The 23,208-nt window shown below is 38.2% G+C and overlaps 1 protein-coding gene across 6 annotated transcripts in view; it reads right to left on the reverse strand.

Moving 5' to 3' along the window:
* The window catches only part of MAST2 (microtubule associated serine/threonine kinase 2), a 210,882-nt gene that overhangs the window by 164,585 nt on the left and 23,089 nt on the right, over window positions 1–23,208 (reverse strand). For all 6 annotated transcript variants that reach the window (XM_044770697.2, XM_044770696.2, XM_044770698.2 and 3 more), the window contains exons 2-3: window positions 17,797–17,944; window positions 14,349–14,491 (exon numbers count right to left, since the gene is read on the reverse strand). In XM_044770697.2, coding sequence (XP_044626632.1) covers window positions 14,349–14,491; window positions 17,797–17,944 — 291 coding nt within the window. The remainder of the gene's footprint in view (window positions 1–14,348; window positions 14,492–17,796; window positions 17,945–23,208) is intronic.

A 23,208-nucleotide genomic window follows, 5' to 3' on the forward strand; every position in this document is an offset into this window, starting at 1 on the left:
AAATAAGCACATAAAAAGTAATTCAACCAAATTAGTCACCAGGGATATATATGCAAATTAAAACCACAATGAGGGCCAGCCCCATGGTTGAGTGGTTGGGTTCGCATGCTCCACTTCGGTGGCCCAGGGTTTCGCCAGTTCGAATCCTGGGCGCGGACACGGCACCCCTCATCGGGCCATGCTGAAGTGGCATCCCACATGCCACAGCTAGAGGGGCCCACAACCAAAAATACACAAGTATGTACCAGGGGGCTTTGGGGAGAAAAAGGAAAAGTAAAATCTTAAAAAAAAAAAACCACAATGAGATATCCTCACACACCATCAGGATGGCTAAAAGTAAAATGATAATACCAGTACTAACAAGGATGTGGAGCAAATGCTGGTGGAAACGCAAAAATTCCACTTTGGAAAAGTTTGGCAGTTTTGTGTAAAGATAAACATACACTTAATGTACATCCCGGCAATCTCATTCCTAGTATTTACCCAGCAGAAATTAAAGCATAAGTCCACAGAAGTACTGGACGCGAGCTTTCATAGCAGCTTCCTCCACAACAGGCAAAAACAAAACAATACAAATGATCATCAACTAGTGAATGGATAAACAAAGTCTGATATACCCATTCCAATGGAATACTTTCAGCAATAAAAAGGAACTACTGATACTCAAAACAATGTGGATGAATCTCAAAACCATTATGCTAAGTGAAAGAGGTCAGACACAAAAGATTACAAACTGTTACAATTCCATTTATATGAAATTCTAGAAAAGGCAATAATCACAGTGACAGAAAGCACATCAGTGGTTGCCAGGGGCTGGAGCTCAGGGGAGAGAATAGACTGCAAAGGACCACAACGGAACATTGTGGGGTGACAGAAATTTCTATACCATGATTTTCTATATCTGTATCATGATTATGATGGTGGTGACACAACTGACAAACTGAAAATTCATCAAACTGTACACTTAAAACTGGTGAACTTTATTCTATGTAAATTATACTTCAATAAAACTGATTAAGGTATAGACATAGTTATCTCAAACTCTCACAGCAGAAAACGCAAAGCTACAGCTGCAGAAAGGTAAGACTGAAAGGGGAAGTTATCGAGTTTGGAATCTCCTTATAACACAGAGGTAGATCAAACAACATTTACAGGTGTTTCCCATTGAAGTCATATGTAAAAGTTAAAGAATAATCATAACAATTAAGAATTATGGGAAAAAGCTTAAATAGTATCTTGGATTTTTAACTCCTTTAAAAGTATACTCCATGTATGCCACCTCAAAAATGTTACGAAATATTATTAAATTAAAAATACAATAATAATCAAAGCCACAATGAGATACCATGTAACACCCCCCCAGGATGACTATAATGAAAAAAAAAAAAAAGGAAAGAAAGACAATAACTAGTGTTAGCAGAAAGATGTAGAAAAATTAGAACACTCATACATTGCTGATGGGAATGCAAAATGATGCAGCCACTGTGGAAAACAGTTCAGTGGTTCCTCAAAAAGTTAAACATAGAATTATCATATGACCCAACAATCCTACTCCTAGGTAAATACCCAAAAGAACTGAAACCAGGAACTCAAACAAATACTTGTACATCAATGCTCACAACAACACTATTCAGGACAGCCAAAAGTTGAAAACAACCCAAATGTCCATCACCTGATAAACAATGGATAAATGAAATGTGGTTTATCCATGCAATGGGATCTTATTCAGCTATAAAAAGGAATAAAGTACCAATACATGCTACAATATGGATAAACCTCAAAAACATTATGCTAAATGAAAGAGGCCAAACACAAAAGATCACATATTACATCATTCCATTTGTATGAAATATCCAGAATAGGTATTCCATTGAGACAGAATGCAGATTAGGAGCTGCTAGGGCTGGTATGAGGAGGGAATGGGGAGTGACTACTTAATGGATAGAGGTTTTTCTTTTAGTGTGATGAAAATGTCCTGGAACTTGACTTAAATTCAAAGTTCAATCCAGTTTTTAAGCTTTGGTTTTTCAAAGTTTACTCTCTGTTAAATGTCATCTTGCTGGTTCTTGAACCATCATTTCTGTTTGTGAGGCTCTGACTGAATTTATCATTCAACATGGCAAACATGCCAGCAGCATACGTGATAAGCACTCTTTCTATGCCTTTACCAAAGAAGTTGATAAAAATGATGATTAAGACAAGAATAAGAATAGAGGTCTGTGTGACATCATTTCAGGCTGGTACTGACACACTAAATCAACCTTCTTTCGCAAAGCTTATACTTCAAACAAATATTAATCCAACCATCTGTAACATTAGCAAAGGTATTCCAAAAGGTCCTTTGCTCCTTTAATAAGGAAGTATACATTGCTTACTATGTACTAGATACAACGCTACACTTAGACTAGGAACATGATGATGGAAAGAGTCACTCTGCGCAAATTGTCATTCCTGTAAAGGCATCATTCCTGTAATGGCAATGTCTGCCAACAAAATAAAGAAAAAATCCCAAAAACATATTTGGAGAATCAGTCAAACCCTACGAATCAAAAGATTCTTGGGATTTACAACCCTCCTGTTAAAATGTCAATATTTGGTACAGTTTACTGATTAGGCCAACTGCAGTATAAATTACTTGAATCCAAAAGACTGATTTCAGAGAAAAAGCATCCATGTCTAAATTTTCCATTTGTGGTCTCTTAGTTTCTCATTCCCATTTGCTAATCTCAGTGAAAACTCATTCATTCAATAATTCTTAATTATTGTACTTTATAATAACTGTTATAGAAAGCTATGGAAAGATTTTAATCAAGTGAATAGCTAAACATTGGTGCTGGATAAATATTAACCAAATGAAAAAAACCAGAAGACAAAACTAAAAGAAAGAAATAAGAATAGACATGATTAGAGTTGTGTTTTTGAAAGAACAGACTTTAGTGTAGGGAGTGGCCTGGAAAGGAAGAAGACTGAATACAGTGGTCAGAGTAATGAGGCCACTGCAATGATCTAAGTGAGAGACTGCAAATGTGGCTTAGACTGGGCCACATTTGTAGTGAAAAAAAGCAGACCACCTAGAGATGTTGGGAACTAGGGTTCACTGGGTGATTGGATGGGAAGGGGAGTAAGGGCAGAAGAGGAATCAAAAAGGACTCCCAGAACTCTGGCTTTGGGCTACTGCGTGGGTGATGGTGCTATTTATCAAGACAGGTAACAACCAAGAAAGAACTAGTTTAGGAGAACAAAAAGGCAGAATTACCAGATGGAGTGAGTCTTAGATAATGGTGATATAGTTAAGTGGATTTATGTCATAAATACAGAAGATAAAAATCAAAGTTACAGACACTACTTAATATATTCATGAGAAAGCAAAGCAAGAATTAATCTCATTTTAAAGATGAGAAAACAGGCTCCAATAAGTTTAGTCTTTACTCAGATTCAGACAGCTGAGTATCAGAGCTTGGACTTCTGTTCTAATCCAGAAGTCTTTCTCCTCTATCACTTTGTGCATGTGTCTGTGAGGAAGATTGGCACTGTGCTAACATCTGTGCCAATCTTCCTCTATTTTCTAAGTGGGACACCACCACAGCATGGCTTAATGAGTGGTGTACAGATCCACACTCGGGATCTGAACCCACAAACCCTGGGCCACTGAAGTGGAGAGCGCAACCTTAACCACTATGCCACCAAGCCAACCAGTCTTATGCCATTTTTAACACTAGATTTTAACTGTATATAATTATTTTTCTTTCTTTATTTATTTTAGGAAGATTAGCCCTGAGCTAACATCTGCCATCAATCCTCCTCTTTTTACCAAGGAAGACTGGCCTGAGCTACTATCGGTGCCCATCTTCCTCTATTTTACATGTAGGACATCTCCCACAGCATGGCTTGATAAGAGGTGTGTAGGTCCGCGCCCAGGACCTAAACCAGCAAACCCCGGGCTGCCAAAGGAGAGCGTGCAAACTTAACCTTTACGCCACCGGACCAGCGCCCGTATATAATTATTTTTAAAGAAAAATAATCTTGGACAAATGTCATCTAAGTTTTTCACTATCCCAAGGAACATACAATATAATAATATGATTGTATGATCCTTTTTATAACACGCCCTCTAAACCACTAATTGGAATCATGGTGTCTACATATATGGGGAAAATGGGCCTTCAGAGAAATCCTCTCAACAGATAAGAGGAAATGAAGTAAAAGTCCAAAAATCTCTTCATAAACACACATCACCTAGATGGCCCCAAAATTAAAATATCTTCTACATTAAGGTTTTTGGCCATCCATTCTCCAGAGTCTGGTCAAGTCTAACCTCCTGCAAGATATCTGCCAAATCATTATACGCAGCACAATTCTTGTCCCCTTTTAATTACTTTTTAGTGATAATCAACATTTCATTAACTGTTATGTTTTACTATTTTTTTTTTTTTAAGTATTTTTTTTTTTTAAGATTTTTTTTATTTTTTCCCCTTTTTCTCCCCAAAGCCCCCCGGAACATAGTTGTATATTCTTTGTTGTGGGTCCTTTTAGTTGTGGCATGTGGGACGCTGCCTCAGCGTGGTCTGATGAGCAGTGCCATGTCCGCGCCCAGGATTCGAACCAACGAAACACTGGGCCGCCTGCAGCGGAGCGCGCGAACTTAACCACTCGGCCACGGGGCCAGCCCCTATGTTTTACTATTTTAAAATTGGCTGTTTTGTAATATGTGAATCTTCTTGACCCAAAACTACTCCGGAGGTTGGTATATATACTATACGGTCATCCCTCAGTATCCACAAGGGATTGGTTCCAGCATCCCCCATGGATACCAAAGTCCATGGATGCTCAAGTCCCTTATGTTGTATAAAATAGCATACTACAATGAATACAGTCATTAGCCCTTTGTATCTGAGGGCTTCACATTCGCGGATTCAACCAACCGCAGATATCTGCCTGAATCTGCAGATGCAAAACCCATGGATACAGTGGGCCAACTGGATATAGCCATAACTCTATTAACAAAAAGAATACCTTATACAACAGTCGTATTCAGAAACATAATAGCCAGAAGCTGGGGGTGCCATCAAGATATATTCAAATGCAGCCTAAGTCAAAGCAGGAAAAGGTATTCGATACTAAGTAGCAAATGTGTCACTAAACAAAATATCTAACATGAAATCTTTGGGTAGGAGAATAGAAAGAGAAGAACTAGCCTGAGGTTACCAAGGTAAGTAAATAATAGCTCAGAAAGGAAAGACACTGAAGAAAAAAGGAAGATCCCTGGGAGAAGAGAAGCAACTGGATTCAGGTCTAAAGAAGTAATTCTTTTACAAATTCATATATAAAAAAGATAAATAGGGATATCAGCAACATAGCAGAGCTGTTCCCTTTGTCTCTTCCCCTTCAAACTACAACTAAATGGACATTCATTGATCAGCGGAGGATACCCACAAAGCACATCAGGATGCCTGAGAGACCTGTGCAGCTATACATCTGAAGGTAGATGGGCTACCCCGCCAGGGAGATGGTAGAGACAGGTGAACACTCATCAGGCCCCAAGCAGCCCAGGACACACATGCAAACGCTCTCTCGGCTGGAATGCTCATAGGACCACTGCAGCCCCAAGGGTCAGAGTGTGCCTTGGCACAACTCTGGAAACAGGTGATGACAGCCCTCAGCCCCCAAGTAATCTATCCCCCATCTGGTGGGAGAGTCCATGGAGCCACATGGTCCACAGGGAGTTGCTCAGGCTTGGATCCAGTGTGGAGGCTCTGCCCACCACACACAACAGCTAGTGTGACCTAGGAGTAGACCTAGGAACAGACCTAGGAGCAGATGGCAGTGTATCTGTGGCCCAGGTGAATGAGCTCCCAGCTGCCGCAAACACACATAGTACTGTTGTGGCCTCAAAGAGGGTGCCGCAACTCAGCAGGACCGTGAGGGCAGGTGGCAACAGCCGAGAGCCCCCGTGCGAGCACTGTCCTGTCCAGTGGGAGAGTCCACAGTCACAGCATGGTCCCAAGGAGTGGTTCTGGCTCAGACTCAGTGGGACGGTCCTGTAAACCAAGCACAACGGCTGGTGCAACCTAGGAGCAGACAGCAGTGGAGCTGGAGGTCCAGACAAACGAGCTCCTGGCTGCTGCAAACGTCCATACTACCACTGCAGCCCTAAAGCAGAGCAGTGTGTCTTGGTGGGACTGTGGGAGCAAGTGGCAGCAGCCTTGAGCCCCCAAATGATTCCTTTCTCATTCAGTGGGAGACCCCATAGGGCTGCTGCAATACCCAAGGAGTGGCCCAGGCTTTGACAGGCACAGTGGACAAGGATCACAGCAAGCACAAACTACACAGCCCCTGCCCCCAACCCCATTGCAGCAGATGGAAGCTGCAACCAAACACTGCCACTCTAAAACAGCACAAATCCACTCCATCGAATGGTATGAAGAAATATATTACTACTGCAGACCAGAAGGAAAAAGACAAACACCTAGAAATCAATCCTAAAGGCACAGAAATCTACAACCTAAAAGAGAATTCAAAGCAGCCATCATAAAAAAAAAAAAACTCAATGAGTTACAGGAGAATTCAGAAAGACAGTTCAATGAAATCAAGAACAAAATTAATGAACAAAGGGAATTCTTCACAAAGGGATCCAAACTACAAAGAAAAACCAATCAGAAACATTGAAGATGAAAAACACAATTGATGAGATAAAGAAAAATCTGAAGTCCTTAAATAACAGAGCTGATATTATGGAGGATAGAATTAGCAATCTGGAGGAGAGGAATACAGAAACGCTTCAGATAGACGAGGAGAGAGAACTAAGACTAAAAAGAAATGAAGAAATTCTCCAAGAAATATCCAACTCAATTAGGAAATGCAACATAGGGATTAACACTCCAGAGAGAAAAGTGAGGGAGAAAGGAGCAGAGAACCTGCTCAAAGAAATAAAAGCTGAGAAATTCCCAAACCTGGAGAAGGACCTGGAATTACATGTAAAGAAAGCCAATATAACTCCGAGTTATGTCAATGTAAAAAGACCTTCTCAAGGCATATGTTTAAAGCTGGCAAAAGTCAATGATAAAGAAAAAGTATTAAGGGCAGCAAGGCAGAAGAAAACAACCTACAAAAGAACCCTCATCAGGCTTTCAGCAGATTTCTCAGCAGAAACCTTACAGGCTAGGAGAGAGTGGAATGATATATTCAAAATTCCAAAAGACAAAAACTTCTACCCAAGAATACTCTAACCAGTGAAAATATCCTTCAGATATGATGGATAAATAAAAACTTTCCCAGATAAACAAAAGCTGAGGGAGTTCACTGTCACAAGACACCCCCCTCACAAGACTTGATCAAGAAGGTCCTCATACCTGAAAAAAGAAACAGGAAAGGGTTTACAAAGCCTTGAGCAAGCAGATAAATAGGCAGACAAAATCAGAAACTTGCAACTCTCTATCAGAACACATTAGCTAACAATTATAACTCTAAAGATAAAGGGAAGGAAAACATCAAAAAGAAATATAATCACTTCATTTTAACCACAAGTTTACAACACATAAGGGAGTAAGTTGTGACGACAACAACAAAGAAAGGGAAGAAGAAAGAGATGAAACATACTTAGACTAAGGGAATGAGAGGCTATCAGAGAATGGACTATCTCATCTACAAGATCTTTTACACAAGTGGTTACAAGTAACCACTTAACAAAAACTCAGAACAGGGACACAAATGATAAATAAAGAGAAAACTAAGAAAACTATCATAGAGAGCCAACAAACTGAACTGGCAGTCTGAAATACATGGGACAAGAAACTAGTGAAATACAAAACAACTGGAAAGCAAGCAATAAAATGGAAGCAGCAAGCCTTCATATATCAATAATCACTCTAAATGTAAATGGACTGAATTCCCCAATCAAAAGACACCGAGGGCTGGATGGATTAAAAAACAAGACCCAACAATTAGCTGCCTCCAGGAAACATATCTCAGGTCTAAAGACAAACACAGGCTTAGAATGAAGTGATGAAAGACGATACTCCAAGCTAAAGGCAAAGAAAAGAAAGAAGGTGTTGCCATACTTATATCAAACAAAGTAGACTTCAAGATAAAAAAGACAATGAGAGACAAAGAGGGGTAGTATATAATGATAAAAGGGACACTCCACCTAGAAGACATAACACTTATAAATATATATGCTGTTAACACAAGAGCAACAAAGCACATAAAGCAATTATTAATTGACCTAATAGGACAAATTAACAGCAAGACAATAACAGTAGAGGACCCTAACATCCCACTGTCATCAACGGATAGATACATCAGATAGAAAGTCAACAAGGAAATGGTGGAATTAAACAAAAAACTACACTAGATGGACTTAGATACATGTAGAATACCCCACCCAAAATCAGCAGATACACATTCTTCTCAAGTGCACATAGAACGTTCGCAAAGATAGACCATATTCTGGGAAACAAGGCAAGCCTCAATAAACATAAGAAGACTGAAATCATATCAAGCATCTTTTCTGACCATAATGCTATAAAACTAGAAATCAACTACAGAAAAAAAGCTGGGAAAGTGACAAACGTGGAGACTAACAACATGCTACTGAATAACAACGGATCATTGAAGAAATTAAAGGAGAAATCAAAGAATATCTGGAGAAAAATAAAAATGAAAATACCCTATACCAACTCATATGGGATGCAGCAAAAGCAGTCCCAAGACGGAAATTCATACCAATACAGGCCCACCTTAACAAACACAAAAAATCTCAAATAAGCAATTTTAAACTAAATCTAACAGAACTAGAAACAAAAGAACATACAAAGACCAAAGTCAGCAGGAGGGAAATAATAAAAACTAGAGCAGAAACAAATGAAATTGAAACAAACCAAAAAAAACCAGTAGAAAGCATCAACTAAACTAAGAGCTAGTTCGTTGAGAAGATAAACAAAATTGACAAAACCTTAGCCAGACTCACTAAGAAAAAAAGAAAATAAGAGAGAATTAAATAAAATCAAAAATGAAAGAGGAAAAATTACAACAGATACCACAGAAATAGAAAGGGTTATAAGAGATCACTATGAAAAACTATATGCCAACAAACTGGACAATCTAGAAGAAATGGATAAATTCTTAGACTCACACAACTTCCCGAAACTGAATCAAGAAGATGTAGAGAATCTGAATAGACCAATCACAAGTAAAGAAACTAATCAAAAACCTCCCAAAAATTAAAATTCAGGACCAGATGGCTTCTCTGGAGAATTCTACCAAACATTCAAAGAAGATTTAGTCCCTATCCTCCTCAAACTATTCCAAAACACTGAAGAAGACAGAACACTTCCTAACACATGTTATGAGTCCAAGATCACTATGATCCCAAAGCCAAACAAGAACAACACAAAGAAGGAAAACCACAGGCCAATACTGCTGATCAACATAGATGCAAAACTCCTCAACAAAATATTGGCAAACCAAATACAGTAATACATCAAAAGGATCATACATCATGATCAAGTGGGATTTATACCAGGGACACAGGGATGGTTTCAACATCCACAAATCAATCAACGTGATACACCACATCAATTAAAATGAGGAATAAAAACCACAGAATCATCTTAATAGATGCTGAGAAAGCATTTGACAAGATCCAACAGCCATTTATGATAAAAAATCTTAACAAAATGGGGATAGAAGGAAATTACTTCAACATAATAAAGGCCATATATGACAAACCCACAGCCAACACCATACTCAACAGGGAAAACTGAAAGCCATCCCTCTGACAACAGGAAGAAGACAAGAGTACCCACTCTTGCCACTCCTATTCAATATAGTACTAGAGGTTCTGGCCAGAGCAATTAGGCAAGAAAAAGAAATAAAAGGCATCCAAATTGGCAAGGAGGTAGTGAAACTCTCACTGTTTGCAGACAATATGCTTTTATATAGAGAAAGCCCTAAAGAATCCCTCAGAAAACTATTAGAAATAATCAGCAACTACAGCAAAGTTGCAATGTACAAAATCAACTTACAAAAATCAGTTGCATTTCTATACTCTAATGACGAACTAACAGAAACAGAACTCAAGAATACAATCCCATTTACAACTGCAACAAAAAGAATAAAATACCTAGGAATAAACTTAACCAAAGAGGTGAATGATCTGTACGCCGAAAACTATAAAACACTGTTGAAAGAAAACTGAAGACGACACAAAGAAATGGAAAGACATTCCGTGCTCTTGGATTGCAAGAATTAACGTCATTACAATGTCTATACTTCCTAACGCAATCTATAGATTCAATGTGATCCCTATCAAAGTTCCAAAAACATCTTTCACAAAAATAGAACACAGAATCCTAAAATTTATACGGAACAAGAAAAGACCCCAAATAGCCAAAGGAATGATGAGGAAAAAGAATAAAGCTGGAGGTATCCTACTCCCTGATTTCAAAATATACTACAAAGCTACAGTAACCAAAACAGCATGGTACTTGCACAAAAATAGACACACAGATCAATGGAACAGAACTGAAAGCCCAGAAATAAACCCACACATTTATGGACAGCTAATATTCGACAAAGGAGCCAAGAGCATACAATGGAGAAAGGAGAGTTTCTTCAATAAATGGTGTTGGGAAAACTGGACAGCCACATGCAAAAGAATGAAAGTAGACCATTACCTTACACCATGCACAAAAATCAAGTTAAAATGGATTAAAGACTTGGATGTAAGACCCGAAACCATGAAACTTCTAGAAGAAAACACAGGCAGTACGCTCTTTGACATCAGTCTTAGCAGCATATTTTCAAGTACCACGTCTGACCAGGCAAGGGAAACAAAAGAAAAAATGAACAAATGGGATTACATCAAACTAAAAAGCTTCTGCACAGCAAAGGAAACCATCGAGAAGACGAAAAGACAACCTGACAATTGGGAGAATATATTTGCAAACCATATATCAGATAAGGGGTTAATATCCAAAATAAAAAATAAACAAATGGGACTTCATCAGACTGAAGAGTTTCTGTAAGGCAAAGGAAACCAGGGACAAAACAAAAAGAGAACCCACCAATTGGGAGAAAATATTTGCAAATCATATATCCAACAAGGGGTTAATCTCCAAGATACATAAAGAACTCACTTAACTCAACAACAAAAAAACAAACAACCTAAACAGAAACCAGGCAGAGGATATGAACAGACATTTTTCCAAAGAAGATATACGGATGGTCAACAAGCACATGAAAAGATGTTCAACATCACTAATCATTAGGGAAATGCAAATCAAAACTATACTGAGATATCACCTTACACCTGTTATAATGGCTATAATTACCAAGACAAAAAACAACAAATGTTGGAGAGGATGTGGAGAAAAGGGAACCCTCATACACTGCTGGTGGGAATGCAAACTGGTACAGCCACTATGGAAAACAGCATGGAGATTTCTCAAAAACTAAAAATGGAAATACCATGCGACCTAGCTATTCCACTACTGGGTATTTATCCAAAAACTTGAAATCAACAATTCAAAGAGACTCATGCACCCCTAGTTCATTACAGCATTATTCACAATAGCCAAGATGTGGAAGCAACCCAAGTGCCCATCAACTGATGAATGGATAAAGAAGATGTGGTGTATAATATATATATATATATATATATATATACACACACACAATGGAATACTACTCACTCATAAGAAAAGACAAAATTGTCCCATTTGCAACAACATGGATGGAACTTGAGGGTGTTACGGTAAGTGAGATAAGCCAGACAAACACCATATGATTTCACTCATATGTTGAAGATAAACAAATACATAGACAAAGAGAACAGATTAGTGGTTACCAGAGGAGAAGGGGGTGAGGGGATGGGCATAAGGGGTAAAGGGACAGATATACATGGTGACTGACAAATGATAATGTACAACTGAAATTTCACACTGTTATAAACTACTATGACATCAATTTAAAAAAGAAAGAAATAATAAAGCCTGCATATTGAAAAAAAAAAGATAATTTTTTAAATGGGTAAAGACTCTGAACAGTCGTTTCTTCAAAGAAGACATACAAATGGCCAATAATCACATGAAAAGATATTCAACGTCATTAGTCATTAGGGAAATGCAAATCAAAACCACGTCAGACCCACTAGGATGGCTAAAATCAAAGACAGACAATAGGAAATGCTGATGAGGATGTGAAGAAATCAATATCCTCATACACTGCTGGTGGGAATATAAAATGGTGCAGTTGCTTTGGAACACAGTCTGCTGTTTCCTCAAATGATTAAACATGGTCATCATACAACTCAGCAATTCCACTTCTGGGTTACACACCCAATAAAAATGAAAACATCTCCACATGAAAATTTGTAAACAAATGTTCATAACAGCATTATTTATAGTAATCAAAAGGTAGAAACAACCCACATGACCATCAACTGACAGATAGACAAAATGTGGTATACCTCTACAGTGGAATATCATTCAGCAAGAAAAAGGAATGAAGTACTAGTAACTTGCTACAACATGGATGGATCTTGAAAACATCATGCTAAGTGAAAGAAGCCAGTCACAAAAGGCCACACATTGTACAATTCAATTTATGAGACACGTAGAGAATAAGCAAATCTATGGAGGGAGAAAGTAGCTTAGTGGTTACACAGGGCTAGGGGTACAAGAGGATAAGGAGGTGACAGTTAAAGGGTACAAGAATTCTTTCTAAAGTGATGAAAATGTTCTAAAATTGACTACAGTGATGATGGCTGCATGTATCTGAATAAACTAAAAATCACTGAATTGTAAAGTTTAAATAAATGGGTGAATTGCATCACATGTGAATTATATCTCAATAACCTTTTAAAAAAAAATGTAATTCAAGAATAATCTAGATCATTTGGCCTAGGCTAGGACTCTAGCAACCTCAGTCCAGGAATTCCCTCTGTAACACACCACCTTAAAATAATGCCTTAAAGAAAATACAGATATTTGAGACCACCCCAGACCCACTGGATCAAAATCCTTATAATGGTACATGGATCTTTCTTTTTTTTTAAGTTCCAGAGGTTAGAAGCGGGGAGTGGTGGGGCTTTAACAGACATGTAGAGAACAAGTGGGGAAATTTGAATATGATCTTTATATTAGATACCATTATTAAATAGATATTAAACTTCTTGGATCTGATGATATATTGTGGTTATTTAGGAGACTGTCCTTGATCTTAGGAGAAATACTTAACGGTGAGGCATCATAATGTCCATGACTTGCTTTGCAATGTTTCAGGAAAAAAAAAAAATATATATATATATATATATATATATATATATATATATATATATACACACACATATAAACAGATAAAACAAATATGGCAAAATGTAAAGTTACAACCAAATTCATCAATCTAAGTAAGCTTACATGGGTATTCATTCTATCATTCTTCTCATTTTTCTGTAGGCTTGAAATTTTCAAAATAAAAAGTTGAGGAGGAAAGAAGCTCCACAAATGATCCTGATTCTCCCTGTGGCCTAAGAGTCACAAACTTTAGGTCATATAAAGAAATCTTTTGATCCAAAAATTAACTTCCCACTTGCTGTAAGAAGACTTCTTCCCCTATCCCCACTTCCCAGGATGGACAAACGAACACAGCTTTCTACTCCATATATGCCAACCCAAAAGACTTATAATCCCAAAGAGCAGACAAGATTACATTTTGATAGGAACAAGTTTCTGTTACTTTACCCTGCAAATTACTAGTCTTCCTTGTCCTGTGGCTACAGGGAAGAGTGTTAGATCAGGGTAAAGTCAATGGGTGCCTTAATGAAGAGGCAGGACCACCAAGGGTAAAAGGGCATAAGATGCACTCTCAGGCAGGAAACAACCTGCCCAGACTACACAGCTTAACCTTTGTTAGGTCCTGGCTATCACAAGCCCAGACAAAGAAAAGGCTCATTCTTTCATCTAATATATACTGAAGTGCCCACTGTGTGCAAAATATGTTCCCTGTCTTCACGTACTAAATATGAATACCACAGAGCTGTACACAGAAGCAACACAACTTCACAAGATTTAGAATCATTTTTATAAGTAAGATCTTTCCCAGGAAATTTATTCGTTAAAGTTATAATCATACTGAATCTTTTTCTTGACTCTCACTACATACTCAGTATCAGTGACAGCATGAGAGAGCAATCAGAATATAAATTCAATTAAATTCCATTCTTTTTCTATACTTCACTTTGAGAAATTAAACTATCCAAACACTAAAAGGGAAAATAACAGATGTGGCAATGACAAATGACAACCAAGGATTTGTTCATAGAGCAAGGGACCATCTTTATTAACACTTACCAAGCCAGCAGTAAGAGAAGGCGCAGACTGTCCAAGGGACTGGTTCCTCATTCGAACCAGGTTTGATGCTTCTCCTGAAGACTGCCAAGTCACCTGTCCCACACTGCTATGGACACTGCTGGACAAGGGGAGCAGCTGCTTACCTTCAAACACAAGATTTGGAAAATATACTTGCAATTATTTCTTAATTAACAAATTAAAAAATAAAATGATATCAAGAGGATAAAAGTATATCGATCCAAAACAAAGTGAAGTTCCTCCATATCCATTTTAGAATCTGTAGCCCTTTAAAAATTCCAAGTGTCTTGGTGGTGAGAAGAATTGCAAGTGGAACACTAAACTGAATTGACTGTTTTAAATTCTCTGTAACATCTACCACCAAGTCAGCCACTGACCCTGACACTAAACCTAGCAGGTTAGGAGTTTTCCAGCCCCTTCCATCCCTTTTAGTTTCTCACCAACCCAACGCGACACAAGTGGGGCTGACAGCTTTCCCCTAGACAAGTTTGGCCCTTAGGTTTTCAGAAGACAAACAATGAATCTACACTGCTCTCGCCAGACCACATGGTTCAGTCCAGGTTGACTGACTGCCTTAATCTCACTGAAAGACTACAAGAAAGTCACTTATAAAGACTGAGTACCTAGAATCGCAATGACTTTCCAACCGAGGTGCCAGTCCCATTTCAACCCCTTCCTTCCCACCATTCTTCACATTGCTGCTAGTGATCTAACCGAAACAAATGTGGTCAAGTCATTCCCTTCCTTAAAACTTCTGATCACTCCCTACTGTTTAAAGAATTAAGCCAAACTTTTAAAATACTAAAAAGATCCTCCATAAATCCAGATTATCTTCCTGGCCTCATCTCTTTCCACTCTTTTCCATACCCACTCACTCGCTCAGCTTCAATATCACACCCTACACTTTCACCTGGCTTCATCTTGACCACCCAATTCACTTGAAAATCCTTCCTCTTCCTGGCAAAATTCTATTCATCATGGAAATGCCCACTGTGACAAAGGTGTGAGCAAAAGGAGGTTTTGGTTTTGGTTTTGCCAAAAAATATCCTTTTACTGCAAACAAAATGTGATGCAACTTATTTGGAGAATAATTTAGCAAAACTTATTAAAATTTTAATTTGAATATGTTTGGACCCAGCATTCTATTTGTAGGAATGTAATATAAAGGAAAAAAACAGTAGATCAGACTATTCACCTTAGCAATGCTCACCATAATAAAATTGGAAATAAGATAAATGTTCATTATGAGTTAAAGAAATGATAATATCTACACATAATGAAATACTAATCCCATTTAAAAAAATGAGGCAACCTAACATGTAGTCAAGAGAAAAACGTTCAACATTTCTTGTTGAGTGAAAAAAGCAGAAAGGAAGTATGAAGCATATAATCCCAATTTTGATTTTAAAATTAAAAAGTTTGTGTATATTTATATAAAATTTTTAATGTATATTTAAACATAATGGAGAATATATAAATTGTTTGAAGGGAGGGAGACAAGGTAAAAATTAAGAAATATTTTTCACTCTGACATGATGCATGTTTTTGTACTCAGATTTTTATAACTGGCATATTTTACTTTTTTAAACAGAAACACGCAGTATTTTTTCAAAATCTAGTTATCTGTCAAGTCTCCTCTCAAATATATGCTTTACTTAGAAAGTTTTCAGTAAAACCCTACACAAAAAATAGCAGTGGTTTTCTACTCAAAATTTCCATAAGCCTAGAGTAGAGCCTGTCTGCCTTCTTTCCTTCCTCCAGACGATCTGTCTACTCTTCATCTATATATTGTAAAGGAAAGCTAGCATGTTAACTTACCCTATCCACATATACAAGGCTAGTATCATATCTCTATCTCTCTTCAACATATGGGCCTGCTGGGGAAAGAGGCTCACACAAGTGCAGAAGAAACCCATTTGAACATATACTAGTCAGAGCTCAAAGTGTACCAAGGATTGCCAAGAATTTGAGGAAAACAAACAACATAAAACAGAAGGAATAACATGAACAAATGGAGCAAATAGCCCTTCAGTAAACAAGTAACTCAGAAAAAAAGAAAACTTCTTAAAAATTCTAATTATTATTCTTACAATGATTCAAGAAGCTACTGTATAAAATATTCCCAGTTAAAGGTGGCTGACTGAGCACATACTCTTATCTTTTGTCTCCCAGGAAACTCCACTAAAATGAGAATAAGGAAGTAAAATAAACAAAGGTTATAACCAGACACAGAGAGAGAGAGAGACAGAGCGAGAGAGGAGAGAGAGAGAGTATGAGAGGATGACCAAATTTGGGGAAAATCTAAAGCAGATAGGTGAATCATCACCAAGAGAACTGGGCAAAGAAACACCCAAGGTATAATAAGCACAGGGGAGGCTACAGTTCAACAGAGGAGGAGGCAGTCATGCAAAATCTCAGATAAATTCAGTATTCAGAAAGGCAAGAGACCTAAGAGGACATAAAGTAAGACACAAGGCTGAAATCAGATTAACTGAAAGTCTGTAGACAGAACAATCAAACACAACCACATTCCCACATTGTACCACCCAGAAGCCAGGCAACTACCTCGCGGGATAAAAGTGATTTAGCATCACCGGGCAAAGCAATGGATTCTGGTTGTTAGGTGCTCAGAAGAAAAAGAGTTGATTCAGAAACAAAAGAAAACTTAAAAAAAATTTTTTTAATCCAAAACTTCTACCTGAGGTCAAATGGATTCTCTTTTTTCATACTCTATTGATGGCTTAAAATTATGCCACATTGTAATGGCCTCCTACCTGGACCGTGATTTCCTTATATAATTTTTCCCCCTTGAATTTTTTAAGACTTTTCTATGGAGGAGGTAGGGGGGCACTATGGGCTTTGGAATGGGTTTTGGAAATGGGGAAAAAAAGATCAAAAGAGGCAAAGGATGTGAAGTCTACAGAAGTGAGCAGAGAGCAAAAATCAGAGTGAAAGGGAATAACCAGGGATAGTAGTCAACCAAGAAATACCTAGCATAATCTTCCTCAAAAAAAAAAAAAAAAGAAAAGAAATATCTAGCAGGTTCAAGAGGTTAGTGTTCAGAGATGCCATGAGGAAGTAGTAAAAAGAAGACAGCCTTACCCATAAGTGTTCTAGTCAAGACTACCACCAGACAGAAAGCTGTCAAGATACCAAATCAGTTGATACATCCTTAAATATTGACAACACAGTCTCACATTTCTTAAAAAGCAAAATTAGGGCCAGCCCTGGTGACCTAGTGGTTACATTCAGCATGCTCTGCTTCAGCGGCCCGGGTTCGGTTCCTGGGCAAGGACCCACACCGCTCCGTTAGCGGCCCTGCTGGGCTGGTGGCCTACATACTGAAAAACAGAGGAAGACTGGCACAGATGTCAGCTCAGAGTGAATGTTCCTCAGCAAAAAAAAAAAAAAAGAAAAACGAGATACATACCTGACAAAGAACTAGCCAGGCTTCCTCTCCGTAACTTACAGTCGTCCTGACTAAGCTGTCGTTGAAGTTTAGCTTTGCCAGTGGATGAAAATATGTCAGGATTACTGAGCTTCCTGAAGAGCAGGGGACTAAGTCCAGCCATCACATCCTTCAAAGAGAAAAAAATAAAACGAAAGTCTTTAACGTCTTTTCTGAAAGTAAAAGAACTGTATATTAAACATCTCTACCACATTCAATACACTTAAAAAGTGCCATAATTTTATATTTCCTGGTCAATAGCTAAAGCCAGAAACATATTTCTTAGTAAAAGCTCTTTGGATATGCTATGAAGGATGTGGGACATTGTTTATAAAATGTGAAAGGAAAAATAGGGGAGGAGGCTCACAAGATGACATGATAAGACATTTTGATAGGATGTATCATTCATAATGAATACACATCTAGTTATGTTTACTTATTTACTTTTCTCCTTTTATTCACACTCTTCCTATATCAAGTAAAGTGTATTTTGGTTTTTCAAAAATCATAAATAACAGACCTTCCTTTACCTGTCATACAAAGTTAGAAATACTTCTAACATTCAATTAATGCTAAAATAAAACTTAGAGCTTTCTTTATCTGTCTATTGTGAAAATTAACAAAAGAGTTGGGCAGGCTTGTAGAGGACGCTCTCACGTCCTATCTTGCGTTATCAATTACTCCAAACAGGAAGAGACCTGTGCCTGCATCTCTGACAGGAAGGATTTGCAACTTAACTATCCAGCAGGAAGAAGGAAGATTTCTCTCCTCACCCAGCAAAAGCCTAGCCAATGAGAGACTGTAGCACCCCAACCAACGGGAACCCTCTATACTCTGGGCTCTCAATTTCCTCCAATGGACTTTATGTTCAACCCAGCCCCTCCCAACTCCCCCTTTTCCTCTATAAAAACAAACCCCTTCCTTTGTTTCTCTGGATTTCTCTATGGTCCGCCATAACCTGCATATCCTAAATGGCAATTCTTCTGGCTATTCCCAAATAAACTCGTTTTGCGGGTAAAACAACTGGCTGATTTATTTCTTAAGTTGACACTATTATAGAGGCTAAATACATGGTATCAATGAAAAAGCATAAAAGTACTATGGAGAAAATACAGACAATATGAAATATTAACAGTGCCTCCCACCCCTTTGCCTTTATTTCAGTCTAGTCCATCCTACCCCATCCTAATGCCTCTTCCTCCTCACTCAGTAAGCAGCGTCCAACATATCATCAAGATTCAGACATTCAGAAGCAAACACTCACCTAATTGGCAGCATTAAATAAGAAACTATGTTGCAAAAAATAAGGCAAATGAGGTATATCTTTTATACTTGAGTGAAGAAAGCTACAACAAATACAGATAAAAGTGGCACATCAAACTGATCTGAACAACAGAAAAACAAAATGAGAAACATAAGGAGAAATAACTGAAATCTGTGTTACCTGCCATTTGAAAAACAAGACTCAAGTAAGTGGTACCATGGCTATACTAAATGTCTGGGGGGAATAAATGGAAATATGTCCACCTCCTTGAGAAAACATCAAAAAAACAAACAACAAACAAAAAACCCTCTAAGGTCATACACTGTGATTGGTGGGTTCACATGGGAAAGTACTAATATTGGTTGGTGGTGGCCACCCAGAACATAATTTACAAAATCCGAAGCATAAAAAGAAGAGTAAAGGGGCCAGCCAGGTGGCACAGTGGTCAAGTTCACATGTTCTGCTTCGGCAGTCCGAGATTCACCGGTTTGGATGCCAGGTGTAGACCTACGCACCGCTTGGCAAGCCATGCTGTGGCAGGCATCCCACATATAAAGTAGAGGACGATGGGCACGTATGTTAGCTCAGGGTCAGTCTTCCTCAGCAAAAAGAGGAGGATTGGCAGTGGATGTTAGCTCAGGGCTAATCTTCCTCAAAAAAAAAAAAAAGAAGAAGAAGAAGAGTAAAGTTAATGAATAGAAATAACTGAAGAGAGAAGGAAAAGTATTTTTAAAATTGGGAGTAAAAGGATAAAAGGATGAAGGAGGATATTTAGGCATTGTATCATTAAAGCAATTGATGTATCCAGGCAACTGTAACAGGAGTGAGCAGGGAGAAAGGAGAACTGGAAGCAGTAGTTAATGTAAAAAGAGAAGGCAGTAGGGTATATTCCCACCATCTGGTATGTCAAGGATGAAACAGTACCAAGGAAGCAGGATTTGTGCACTAATGCTGGTAATCCACCAAAAAGAGCTGGTACTCACAGAAGCAACAACCCCAGCAAGAGGCCTGGGGGTGGAGGGAAGTGAGGAGGCCTTGGAAGATATGAAGCTGAAGTAATATCCTAGATGAAGGCAATATGGAGAGGGAAAGGTCCCACCCTAGAAATAACTTAGAAATGAGCTACATGAGAGAGCCAGCACTTGGATGCTACGCTGTATGGATGAACAGTCTTAGGCAGAAAAAGAACCACCACCAAGAGAGGACTAGATCAGCACCAATTAAGAGAAAGCCACCTCTTTTTCAACCTTCCTGTTCCCTATCATAACATACTAAAGAAGCGAAGCCAGAAAACAGAGGAGAGGAAAATCAAAAGCAGGTCATGCCCCTTCTTACTCTAAGTCTCTCTTCTCAAAACCTTGCAAAGGAAAGAAAATGTAAATTAAATTGGATATGAAATTTAACTTTCAAACAAGAATGTCTTTTTAACTTTTACTGAAGTATACTACTCATTTCAGAAAAGTACATATATCTAAGCATATAAATCAATGAATTTTCACAAGTTAAACATATCCATGTAACCAGCATCAAGATTTAAAAAAAAAAAACAAAAAAAAAGACATAAGCAGTCACCCCAGAAAGCCCCCGATGCTCCCTTCCAGTGGTTACTCCAGAACCCTCCAGGGTAACCACTACCCAGGCTTTGAACAGAATAGATCATATAAAGTGAAATATTTTCTATGAATGGAATTACTCAGTATGAACTGTTCTGTGTCTTGCTTCTTTTGCTCAACTACACTGAACTTTGTAAAATAGCACAACATTATTCAATTTACCCAAGAGACCATTAAGGGACAGGACAGGAGAATGAAGCAAGTAAGTTAGAACCACATATAGCCCAAGAGAGAAAGACAAAGGGCATGAGAAGTAGAACTTCCTTACTAACTTATTTCTTGCGGTTTTCTAGTTCCCATTTCTAGTCACTTACAAGGTCCAGCCAAACTACATGTTTGCAGATTCAATGGGCTACCATTGCACCCTCATAATAAGCTCTTTCTTTCTGCTTAAACTAGATCAAACTGGCTTCTATCATCTCTACAATCAAATGATTCTTAAGCAAAATAGGAAGTTAATGAAGGGAAGGAGCCTAGGATGACTTCCTGGTTTCTGACTTGGGTGGTATGCTTATCAAGCCAGAAAATATAAAAGGAGCAACAAGTTTACAAATAAACACTGCTGTGGTAACAGTAAATATTAGCATAACTACAAATTAGAGTACTTTTCCAATAACTATTAGGGGAACTATAAACATTTAACTGGAAAGAAGAAAACAAAGGAGTTATGAATATCTCTCCTCAACTACGTGAAGGCTATCTCCTCCATTACAGGAGAGTCAGAGGCCAGAATTAGAACTACAGGATGAAACAACAGAGGGAGAAGTAGGTTCAGTTAGAAGGAAGAACTGTCTAACAGTGAATAGGCCACCTTATAAAGGAACGGATTGCGCCAATAGAAATATCGAAAAAGTAAGGTGAAAGGGGGCCTGAAGCAGTGATTCTCAAAACGTGGTCCCCAGACCAGCAGCATCAGCATCACCTGTGAACTTGTTAGAAATGCAAATTCTCGGGCCCCATTCTCATCTACTAACTCAGAAATTCTGAGGGAGGGGATCAGCAATGTGTTTTAACAAACCCTCCAGCTGATTCTGAAGCATTCTAAAGTTTGAGAATCTCAAGACTAGATCAATAACTTTCAATATGATGCCATCAACACACGGATGCGCTGATCAATTGTGAGGATTGTGTCACAAATTATTTGAAATTGATAATAAAGTACTCAAGTTTGCTACCAGTTTACTTTCTTAAATAAATGAAAGCAGGTTCTTGGTAAACACTACAATAAAGTCAATTCACATGTATGACAACATTCTTTCTTGAGATTATTTTAAAATGCAGAATTATAGCTAGCATGCCAGAAATTACAAGTAACCTGTATTTATCTGCCATAGCAATATTCTAACAATAACATATCTAACATATGCCATGTAAATATCAATTGTCGAAAAGAATGGTACACAATCTGTATATGTTCCTTCCAACTCTAACAGCTTATTGTTTTCTCTTTTAATTCAGAGTACTGAATTGTGGCTATTTTGCTATTGCCCAGGGAGTCCTCAGAGTCCTCCCTCTCTTGGCTCAGAACCATCTCCCCCCTCCACAATACCAAAGCAAATCTCAGGCTAACTTTACCCACAAAACTAGTTTTGTGCTTATACCATACTATGCTATTAAGGCTAGGATTTGAAGTAGGCAAAGGATTCACAGCTGAAAACAGGAGTCTACATACTAAAAACCTGTCTATCAGGCTAAAAAATCAGGGTTAATGCTCATTAGGAGTCGTCTTATCCCTTATGACTGGTAAGGCAGTAGGTGAAGAGAATTCTATACCCTGTGGCAGATTCTTCTTCTTTTTTGTTTTTTAAAGATTTTATTTTTTTTCCTTTTTCTCCCCAAAGCCCCCCAGTACATAGTTGTATATTTTTAGTGGTGGGTCCTTCTAGTTGTGGCATGTGGGATGCCACCTCAGCATGGCCTAATGAGTGGTGCCATGTCCGTGCCCAGGATTCGAACTGGCAAAACCCTGGACTGCCAAAGCAGAGCACACGAACTTAACCACTCGGCCACAGGGCCAGCCCCTGGCAGATTCTTCTTGACCTACCCTGCCAAGAGTCAAACCCAGTTGCCACACTAATCAAAGTCCATTCTCTTAATCTCTATCAAAAGCCTTTGCTGGACATCCATATGCAAAAAAAATGAACTTTGACCCATACTTTAAGCATATCAAAAACAACATATACAAAAATTAATTCTAAATGGATCATGAATCTAACTATAAAACCTAAAAGTATAAAACTTCAGAAGAGGAGCTAGCCCTATGACTTAGTGGTTAAGTTCGGCACACTCCATTTCAGCAGACCAGGTTCAGTTCCCAGGCACAGACCTACACCACTCGTCAGCAGCCATGGTGTGGTGGTGACCCACATACAAAATAGAGGAAGACTATTTTGCTCAGGGCAAATCTTCCTCAAGCAAAAAAAAAAGGAGATTGGCAACAGACATTAGCTCAGGGTGAATCTTCCTCAGCAAAAAAAACAAAAACAAACAAAAAAAACTTCAGAAGAAAATACAAGA

This window comes from Equus asinus, chromosome 5, assembly GCF_041296235.1.
Source record: "Equus asinus isolate D_3611 breed Donkey chromosome 5, EquAss-T2T_v2, whole genome shotgun sequence".
Taxonomy (NCBI): domain Eukaryota; kingdom Metazoa; phylum Chordata; class Mammalia; order Perissodactyla; family Equidae; genus Equus; species Equus asinus.